This window comes from Glycine max, chromosome 3 (genome assembly GCF_000004515.6).
Source record: "Glycine max cultivar Williams 82 chromosome 3, Glycine_max_v4.0, whole genome shotgun sequence".
Taxonomy (NCBI): Eukaryota; Viridiplantae; Streptophyta; class Magnoliopsida; order Fabales; family Fabaceae; genus Glycine; species Glycine max.
In genome coordinates, this window is record NC_016090.4 from 44117252 (window position 1) to 44128297 (window position 11046).

The 11046-nt window shown below is 30.9% G+C and overlaps 1 protein-coding gene across 4 annotated transcripts; it reads left to right on the top strand.

Moving 5' to 3' along the window:
• The first annotated feature begins 256 nt into the window (after nucleotides 1–256).
• On the top strand, nucleotides 257–5323 carry LOC100782401 (pectin acetylesterase 10). 4 transcript variants are annotated; one of them, XM_026127940.2, is made up of 12 exons: nucleotides 257–696; nucleotides 1304–1386; nucleotides 1730–1826; nucleotides 1971–2044; nucleotides 2789–2875; nucleotides 2971–3095; nucleotides 3204–3264; nucleotides 3616–3669; nucleotides 3803–3880; nucleotides 4009–4114; nucleotides 4213–4358; nucleotides 4861–5323. In XM_026127940.2, exons 1-12 carry the CDS (start codon nucleotides 483–485, stop codon nucleotides 4966–4968), a joined length of 1233 nt encoding a protein of 410 aa, XP_025983725.1. In that variant the 5' UTR covers nucleotides 257–482; the 3' UTR covers nucleotides 4969–5323. The 4 variants fall into 4 exon arrangements, with proteins under 4 accessions (XP_025983725.1, XP_003521640.1, XP_040870131.1 ...); XM_003521592.5 differs by having other exon boundaries at nucleotides 265–696; nucleotides 1730–1859; XM_041014197.1 differs by lacking the exon at nucleotides 257–696 and adding an exon at nucleotides 1111–1168 and having other exon boundaries at nucleotides 1730–1859.
• The last annotated feature ends 5723 nt before the right edge of the window (nucleotides 5324–11046 follow it).

The window sequence follows — 11046 nt, forward strand, 5'->3', positions numbered from 1 at the left end:
TTATCTACCCTCTTACCCTCTTCACAATTAAAGATAAAAATAATTATTTAGCTATATGTTATTAAAAGTTAGTAACTCTTTACACACTGTCATAAACTTTTGATTACGTAGCTTCATTGAATAATAATCAGTGCATGAAAATTAATGTATAAAAAGAAAAGTGCAAAGAGCGTCCGTGACACGATCGGTGCACACAAGATGTTTATATAGGAAAATCGTATACTTTATAAGATTCGAAACGTGCAGTAATAAAAACCCGGCAAACACTGTCGTGTGTATAAATCTCCCACCTCTTCACTTGTTCCTTCCTTCATTTTCTTCTTTATCTCTTTTATTATTATTATTATATTACCACCTCGTAACTCTTCCTTGATTAGCTCCGAGAAACATTTTCAACAAGAATGGCTTTTCATTTGTTAGATGTGCATTGTTTGCTTCATTAGCCAAACAAATTAAGTAGAGTGTTGTTTGTCGTTTGTCCAATGGAGAGAGTTTTGTGGGTTGACATTGCTATAGGACTTGTTGTTTTCAGCAACTGGGTCGATGGGTTCGTAGGATATGAACATCACTTCAATGAAACAGAGTTGTCTTTATTAGAGGCTCATGAAGCTTCCTTGTCCTACGCCGGGACCGAGAGGAATAATCTTCTGCTGGTAGGACTCACCCTTATTCAAAATGCTGCTGCTAAAGGAGCAGGTAATCTAATATCAATTTCAACCTTTCTTATTTCCTGTCAACTTTGTTAGTATTTTATTTATTTTTAATTTTATAAGCAAAATAACTTATGAAACAGGTTGAAGTATGATTGCTTCATTTTCTTTATGTGCCACCCGGAAACCGTGCCTTCTGCTCATTTTAATATTCGTCTGTTGCTTGGAATGCACTTTGTCTGATTGATTTTTTTTTTAATTTGATTTTATAGAAGTTTCGATTTTGAAATTTTTTATGCACTGATATTTTGTTTGCTCGTGAGTATTTATTTAAGTGTTGGATACTAGGTTGTTATTTAAAGCAAATCTGTTATTATCGGTACTAATAATTAATTTGATCTATTTGTCAACCTCCTCTTTTGTTTCCCTTTTGTTCCTACTAGAACTAAATTCTTGCACTTGTCTCTCCGTTACATTAATTAGTCTTGCGCGTCTCAATTAATTGTTAACTAACTAAAGTATGAATGTTTCTACATGAAGGAACTGCAGTATTTTTTTCGGAAAATTGGAATACGGTCGCAGTTTTTAACCATAATTGAGTATACTTTGCCTTTAACTTGGCTAAATATAATTCCTTTCTTTGACTTTGGCAGTCTGCTTGGACGGAACATTACCTGGTTATCATTTGCATCGGGGATATGGATCAGGAGCAAATAGCTGGCTTATTAATTTAGAGGTATTACTTTTTCTCTTTAGTTGTTCTGTTTCATTGTAATTTTCTGTAATAGATTTGTGTAGCAAACAAAATATGCCTTGCAAAAGTTTGATAAGTCTTTCTTTTAACACTTCAGAAGCATTTCTTGTGAATGTGTTGTTGGAATCTCATTTTTGTCACATGACACGACAAGGCAGAAAATATTAAGAAATAAAAGTTTTAGGATCCCCAAATGTCATTGAGATTTTTCTTCTTTTTTTAAAGCATTAGGTGTTGAACTTCAACTGTTGATCAACTTACTTCCCTACCCTTGCTGTAAGAGTTTATATTTTATAGTGATGTTCACGTGAAAATTCTGTTGCAGGGTGGTGGATGGTGTAATAATATTAGAACATGTGTTTATCGCAAGAAAACCCGGCGTGGATCATCAGATTTCATGGAAAAGGAGATACCTTTTACTGGTATATTAAGTAATAAGGCTGAAGAAAACCCAGGTTTCCATTCAATTAAACTAACTATCTGGAGTGCTCAAATTCTTGTATTTGCTTTTTTCTTGTCACAGGCATTAGCCGTTTTGCTCATGTTATTGTTCCTCGTGTTTGTAGATTTTTTCAATTGGAATAGAGTAAAGCTTCGTTATTGTGATGGTGCCTCATTTACTGGGGATAGTGAAGATGAGGTACAGTTTGATATCTTGGTGTTCTTAAATTGATATTTTTGGTTGCAAGAAGGTGAAATAACAAAAGTTGTTGCTTTACAAATTTAAGTATTATATGTGGAATAGCATTTCTAAACCATGGTTTTACATTTGCAACGGAAATTTTTAAGAATTTTTAAAATTCTTGGTGCATATGGTTTACTGGTAGTGTAAGACTCTTTCCGCTGTTAGTCAAACAAAACTAAATCCAACATGAAGTACAAGGGAAAAAAGCTTAAATGCACAGAGGACTAATTTTGCAGAATATAGATTCTAGGCTCTCTTGGTTGAGTAGATGTGAAGTGGGAAAATGGAATTAGAAAACAGGTTGAAATGAAGTACATCCACTTTCTTATGGATTTATTGTACCAAGAAAATATAAAGTGATTTTTGTTCTAAATTCTTCCTTCATACTTTCCACCTATTCAACCACCCTACAGGAGAATGCAAGATGCGTATGCTTAATTCCTTTTTGTTTCCTAGTCTAGTACTCTAGTTCTTCTGAAATTTTTAATTTTGGCCAAGTTGTAGACACATCTCTTTCTTTGATAAAAGTTAGCTTTAGATTCAGAATTTAATAGCAGAAAACTGTATGAGTGAGGCATTAGAAAGAGAAAATAACATTGTTGACATATGCCCCTTGAATTCACTTGACATTCATATATATATGATCAATTGAGGGTTATTCCACTATATTTACCTCCATAAAATTGTTTGTCAAAATAGACTGCAGAACTGCAATTCAGAGGACAGCGTATTTGGGCAGCTGCAATGGAAGATTTGATGTCAAAGGGAATGCGTTTTGCCAGTCAGGTTATAGACACTCATGTGCATGCACATATGTAAATATAATGCTACTATTTCAGTAATCTTTCATCTCATGTTATGTACATCTAATTTTGCTTCAGGCTATTCTTTCGGGATGCTCTGCGGGTGGCCTGGCTACTATTATTCATTGTGATGAATTTCGTGGTCTCTTTCCAAGGACCACCAAAGTGAAATGTCTTAGTGATGCTGGGTTGTTTCTTGATGCGTAAGTGGCAAACTGCAGTATTTCATGCTTTCAATTCCATTTCCAACATCGTCATAGAATTTTTGTTCTTAAATTTGTGACTAATTGTTGTTTCCTTTGGAATTATAGGATTGATGTATCTGGTGGGCATACCCTTAGGAATTTATACAGTGGAGTTGTAGGATTGCAGGTAAGAAATCTATTAAGAAAGCACTTCCATATTTCATGGTTCTCTTGAGAATTGACTAATAGTATGTGATTCAACAACTAGAGAACAAAAAGCTAATGTTGAATGTAATGTAAAATTTACTCAATCATTGTGTTAGACCTGTCTGGTCACTAATCTTTCCCATGGTTGCTGAACCTGAGCAGGAGGAAATCATATTGTTAGCAGTTAATTGTATTTTGAAAACCATTTTTTAATTAAAACAGCATGTAACGATGCTAATTGCCAAATAGTTTGTATGGTTTCAAAACTCAGTTAATTTACATTAGTATAAGTTTCAAGGCATGCTGATAAATATTTTTTTAATCATTCCAGGGAGCACAGAAGAATCTGCCACAGATTTGTACTAATCACCTTGATCCCATCTCGGTAATAATTGACTTGTCTTATACCAAAAATTTAGGAATATCAATTTCATTTGGAAGAATTTGCAGAAAATGGATACATCATTGTTGCTTGCTCTAATTGAACTTTCAGTGACTTGTTTTCTACCCCTTTTCAGTGCTTCTTTCCTCAAAACTTGATTGCCAGTGTTAAGACTCCGCTATTCATTCTTAATGCTGCTTATGATTCATGGCAGGTAAATTTTCTCACTTTATCAACTGGTAGTCTTAACTGGTAATAAATCATAATTTCTGGGAATAATGATCATTAAATTAATCGTTGACAGATTAGACTAAATAAGTAAATTTTCCTGCTTATCCTCAGATCCAGTCCAGCTTAGCTCCTCCATCTGCAGATCCCCATGGCTATTGGCATGAATGTAGATTAAACCATGCTAAATGTACTGGACCACAAATCCAATTTCTGCAAGGTAATAATATGTATGAGAAATAACATTGATGACAAGTGGAATGAAGTCATCAATAAATCATTCAGTTGATTGAGACGTTTCACTGTCTCTTGATACAGGATTCAGAAATCACATGCTGAATGCTATTAAATACTTCTCAAGATCAAAGCAGAATGGCTTGTTTATTAATTCTTGTTTTTCTCACTGCCAAACTGAGAGGCAGGATACATGGTTTGCTGACAATTCTCCTGTTATCAGGAACAAGGTGAGCCTGACACTTTAGACTAATGCAATTTCAGTGTGATCTATTGATATGAGCTTGTTTTCCTAATGTAAATTGTAGCCATTGAAAAGTTCAAAGAAAATAGAAGAGGAGGGAGAATATTTGATGGTTCTGCCATAAGTTAAACTTATGCAGAAGTTCAAAAAAAACTTTTGGAGAAACTAGATGAAAAAACGTCTTTGAATTAGCTTATATATAAGTTAATTTTAACTTCGGGAGAAGCTTAATCTATTTTAACTTCTTATTTTCTTCTTCTATAAGTGCCTATTGAGAAGTTTATCCAAATATGACTTAAATCCTATAGCACTCACTAGAAATTCACCTGTAGAAACATTATAGTAAGTTATAGATGGTTTAAGAATATGTTACTTAAAAGTGTTTGCTTGCTAGTAATATATCATTGCTTTGGTCTGTGTTTGTAAGTCACCTCTGATAAATCTCTTTGATTTAAAGATGTTAATGTTTAGATATTGCCAATATGCAGGCAATTGCTCTGGCTGTTGGAGACTGGTATTTCGATCGAGCAGGTGTTAAGGCCATTGATTGTCCTTACCCTTGTGATAATACATGCCATCATCTGATTTTCAGATGAGCCAAATTCCATCCATCATCTCATTCATTTTTGCACTTCTTCTCATCAGTGGAGGATTATGCTATTCAATCAAGTTATGGAAAACAATAAAAGAAAAAAGGCAGCTGAAAAATGCAAATTTAATCTGTCAAACATTACCATGTTGGTGAAAGTACTTTTCAAGTTAGGAATGCCATGGTGCAGCAGTGATCCAATGTCATCACTTAGTTCCCTTTTAGCTTGGAATAAATAGAACGTGTTCCAACAAAGTTTGGTACACTTAGTAGATCGTTGTGTTCTTAACTGTCATAGGAGTTTGATTCATTATTGTGTATGTGAAAACGCTTAATTAGAAATGGTCAAACTCATTTAGTAATTTACCTCTTCTAAGTTGTTTCGGATACTCTTAGTATATACATAAGTGTTGGAGTAAAAATATGAGGTGAAGTGAAGTTTTATATTAGGTAGGAAAAGGAAAGTTGAACTGAATGAAAAATTAATAAACCCGAGTCTTAAAATTTTAGATTAAATTGTAGTATTAAATTCACTTATGTGATTTGTTCAGTAGCACATTGATGAAAATATCTCTAGTGTTTATCATTTTTATCTATACTTTGTATGACCATGTGTTCCATACAAGCACGGAGATAATATTCGTGTATGACTTTGCCAATGCAAATCTTCGTTGAATAGGTTAACACTATTCTTACCCAAATTTATTGAGGGAATAACTCTTGCAGAGACCTAATTTTAAGGCACTCACCAGCAACATTTTGTTTAAAACGTGGGCACGAAGTCGTCAATTTTTAATTAGTATGTGACATTAACATAGTCCTCTGCATTGTTTCCTATGTAGTAGCTTGTACACATGCCTTCGAATTCATTGTGCACTGCATTAAACTTTCGCCTTAGAATGTTACGATTATTTGCCTTCACTTTCTTTCTTTAAACTATGCATAAATTATCCGTCCAAAGGATCAAATCTTCTGACAAGGTTATTTTATAATCAACACCGTCATTATTAGTTCGATCATTGTCGAAATCATTTTATTAATCTTTATCATAATCAACAAATTGTTTATTAGTTACTTGTCCTTGTATATATAGATTGTCTTGAAGACAATAATTAATAAATTAAAAATGAAAAGTTTTTGTTTAGAAAATGTAACATGATTGCAAATACATTTTTACCGTAATTTTAAGAAATAAAAAAACTATATATTATTTTTTTTAACAAAACCGTGTGTGCTCAAGCAACTTTGTGAACTTTGTTTAACTAGAAATTAATATATTATGGGAGATCAAACATGGGATTGCTTTGCCATTATCCTACCGGAGATTTTTGTTCTGTTCCTGTACAGTGATGATTGTAGGACCCCAGCAAATAAAGCCAATAATTTGTTTCACATGGTTGGAGATTCTAAACATGGAATCAGTAATGTCTGCAAATTAAACAATGAACAAAGTCGGAAATAATTAAATGTGTGTGTGCACATGGACAATAAAACTAATGCGAATAGGAGAAAATAGTGTTTGAAGGGAATGGCTTTAGTATTTGTACCTATGACTCCACAATTTGTCCTTATGTATGAATAAGCAAACTAGAATTTTTGAAAAATATTCGGTCTTCTGCCTCAGCCTTGTAGGGATCTCTCTGATTAGTACGATGTAAGAAGCTTACTTTTCTTCCTTTTCATAAGATGGTTTGTAAAATAATAGTTTATCATGTAATTTGAGAAAAAATAAAAGGCAGGTGTCACAGTCTCAGCAGCTAAAATGCTGTGAAACCGTTTAACTTAAGCTTTTTTGTAGTGGAGAAATGCTTAAGAAAGGAGGGCTACAAATTCATTCGGTTCAGTTTTTGAAGTGTGTTGATACATTGAGACAAAAGAAAACCTGAACATTTTAGTATTAAGTAATTGAGTTACAATATAAGTTTTTGTTTTTCCTGTAATTTAATGGTCAATGAATAATTTTAGTAATTTACTATTCTTAAAGAATATAACAGGAAGAAATAAGAACGGAGTAAGAATATCGTGCATTCTAGGACTATAGGACTCAATACTACATACAAATAGATGTAATACAAAAAGTAAGTCTTTACACATGTTACTCTCTCAACACACTATACAAAATTCAACCTCACCCATAACTATTAATAGAAAACAATAGGGTTTCACACAACAAAACAAAACACATGCAAATTTATTCGCCAGTGAAGTTTTTTTATTTAAAAAGAAAATGAGATACACTTGCCCACATTGGTCATGAAGAAAAGAGACAATAATATTATATCACACTCTTTTGGAAAGTGAAACCGTAAAATAAAATAAAATAAAAATAAACTATCGTAAAAGAGTGTGACCGGTGAAGACCTCCATCATATCATAGGTGCGAAAGAGAGATTTAGATAGGTAATTAATTAATTAAGGTAAAATGTTAACCAAAATGGAAAATCTTTAGACAAAATTGCTAGGGTGTGTTTATGTCTGGTGTCTGAATTTTCTAAGCAAAAAACATCATTCTCGATGGAGTTGGTACTGACGGACATGAAGGTTTTATGGAGATTTTGTTGGTTTCTTAAATTTTTAATTGAGTTGTATTCAATTTTTTACGAGTTTTGTTTTAATGCAGGGACATAGAATACGTGTTTTATTTAAGAGGATCCTTATTTATAAGTTTCATAATTATTTTGGAGAGGATTCTGTATACTCCACATTTAACATTTGGTGTTGCTGTAAATGGTGGTAGTTAATTATAAAACTTGTCACCATAATTATAGGCTTACTAGATAATAGTTATGTAGCTAAAAAAAGTTTGATCTTGTCCCTATTTTTGACATTACGTACCAGGGTTGGATTTGACAGTAATTAATTATCTAGTCGGTAAGTTCATATTAATTAGACATGGTTGATTATATTGATGTGTTAATATATATAATGGGTATACTTATTAACTATTTGCTACAAATGTGTTATGGGATTGCTAATTGGTGTTGGAATTGAGAAACTACTGCATATGAAAAAAAAAAAAAAAAACTTAAATGCACTTTTGCTCTTACAGTATAATTATGTAATTTTGTCCTATAATATTTTATTTGCGCAAATTGAATTTTTCAAGTATTATAATTACGTTATTTTGTTATCTATTTTTTGTCAAATATTTGACAAATTTTGAGAATGTAGTACTAGATGATAACAATTAATGTATTGTTTGACACGTGTTGACATAATTTAATTGTACTTTGGGTCCTTTAAGATTGTAATATCATAGGGGTAAAAAATTTAATATAATTAAGTCATGTCAATATATTTATTAAGTAATACATTAGCATTAGCATGTATGATGTTATTCACATGTCATTATTTTGTTAAATAATTAATAAAAGATTATCAGAAAGACTAAAATCATATAATTGCAATATCAGGCCAAGATAATTTACAAAATTAAAGTCTTTGAATAAAAATGACACAATTACACTACCTAAATGATAAAAAAATTACAATTAAATCTTTAAAATACTATTATTTTTCCCACATCTTACCCTCACTATCCACTTGAAAGACAAAAAAAAAAGAAGCTTAAAGATAAATGCAAATCGTGTTTCTTCAAATCAATTAACTGATTTCACTTTGATTTTAGTATAATAAAAATTGAAAAAGAGTTTAAAAATGAGTAAATTACATAAATCATCTCTGAAATTTTATAAAATTACACAAATTAAATTTTTCCCTACTTTTTTTAAATATTTATAATAACTTTTCTTTATGGAAATTTAACGTAATATTTTTCAAATAATTAAGAAGATGTAGGTGTATATTTTTAAATTATTAAGGGACTAATGTAATGTATAAGAGAATGTCAATGTATATTTTTAATAACTAAGAAAGATTAATGTAAAAATAAATAAAGACAAAAAGTATTTGTGTAATTTCATTAATCCACTATAAGCATTGTAGGACGAGTTGATCCACTAAAGAGATGTGGACTATAATGGTTAGTGGGATGGGGGTGGGGCTTTAGCCCCCCTCCCTCAAACTCCTTTTTAATGTTATATAATAATTAATATTTTTATTAAAAATATTTTAAATAAAAATAATATACTAATAATAATTAATATATATACATATACACTTACCACTAATCATATATTAATTTTTTTAAAAATATATCTTGTAATCAATTATATTTTAATCCAAAGAGATATATAGAAGTAATTAATATATGTATATAATAAAAATAATTTCTTTATGATTTTTTTTATTAATTTTTATTACTTATACTAACTATATTTCGTGTATTATTATGATTCTTATTTATCTATTGATATATCTAATTAGTATCATTAATTATTATTAATATTATATTGTAAACATATATATATATATATATATATTATATAATTGTTATAAAATTTGAATATTTTTAATTATTATTATATTTAATGAGTTTGTAAACATATTTTTAATTGTTATCGAGCTTGTAAAATCAAAAAGTCATCCAAAACTTAAAATTAAAATTAGTATAAATACACATGCTTCTTTCTTTATCAGTTGAAATGAAAACTAATTTTAAATTTATCTGGAAAATAATAAATAATTTTATAAAAATTATTATTTATTAAGTATTTATTTATTTGAGGTTAGATACTTAAATAATTAAAATAAAAAAAATTCAGCCCCGTTTAATGAATTCTCGGATCCCTCCCTGGTTGAGATGTTCAATCTCAGCTAGCCAACCAAAATTAGCAAGATAAATAATTACACAATTATGCTTTATATATAGTAACGGTGTTACAATTTTAGGTATTAATAATTATGTAAACAACATTTTATAAATACTTAGTGATTTTTATCTTTGAGGTGCTTTGGAGAGTAGATACTGGTCAATGCTACCTTTTTCATGCCGCTTAGTCTAGTAACAATGTTTTCAAATTGTCACTTATCTAAATCTTGAAGTATTTATATACAACTTATAATCCTTTTCAACAATGAATGCCTCACGTGTATATCAAACCATCAAGTATGTATTTTATAACTTTATTTCTTTAATAGTAGCTTTATATATATATCCCAATAATAAATTCTACTACTTTGAATTCATGATGAAGGAACATATGGTAGTGCTCGTGCTAGTCATATGCTTTTGTTTATGTTTTATATTTATAACTACTGATAGAAAAAAAAAAATTAAAACCTGTGTCCTCAAACTTCAAAGTATAAACAAAGAAAAACCCATATGATAGAACTGTTGTTGCGTAACACTATATACATCTATGAGGTGTTGGTAAGTAGATGGTGGGAGGTCAAGTGTCGTGCAAGGCGGAGGGGGAACAAAAACATGGAAAGAATTCCTAAATAAGAGGTGCACTCAGTGGAAGCATGTTTCTTGCAAAGACTTTGGTTATTGTGTCTTTCTTTTTTCTTTGGAAAGGAAGGTTACTATTAGATAAATACTTTTCTTTCTTTTCTTTTGGGATTAATATTGTATCTTGTGTGTTAACCGGTTAGAGGGAGTAGTGATTTGATTACCTGTTATTTATTTAGTATGTTATGTGATAAATATTCATTAACCTTATACGCCCTCTTGTGATTCTTATAACCTGGTGGTATTATTAGTACCTTATATAATACTCTTTGTTTGCCTATATATATATATATATTCAACATGATATGTTTGAAATTGTTTGATCTAGGAATACCATTGCTAGGCCTATTAATGAATAAAAATTAAGGATGGAGAGCAGATTCATTTCAAACCTAAACATATGCATAAAGACCAAAAATTAATAATAAAAGAGTACAATGAAGAATCATTATCTTCCCGTTAATTATTCAACTCTTATCTTTTCTCAGTAAGCAATGACCAAGATGCATGTTCTTTGTCTCTAGTGAAAGGCTCTTTAGGGGACATTCAACGGAAAAAACCCCAAAAGGGGGTCTTTTTATAAATTATTTATCAAAAAGGGACCCTTTTGTAATTATTTCGGGGGGGGGGGGGGGGGAGGGGGGGTCTGTTTTTTTATTGCAAAGCGCCCCCCACCCAGGCGCCTCCGCTGTGCGCGTGACACGTGGCACAGGACAGGTAGCGCCCTGACGC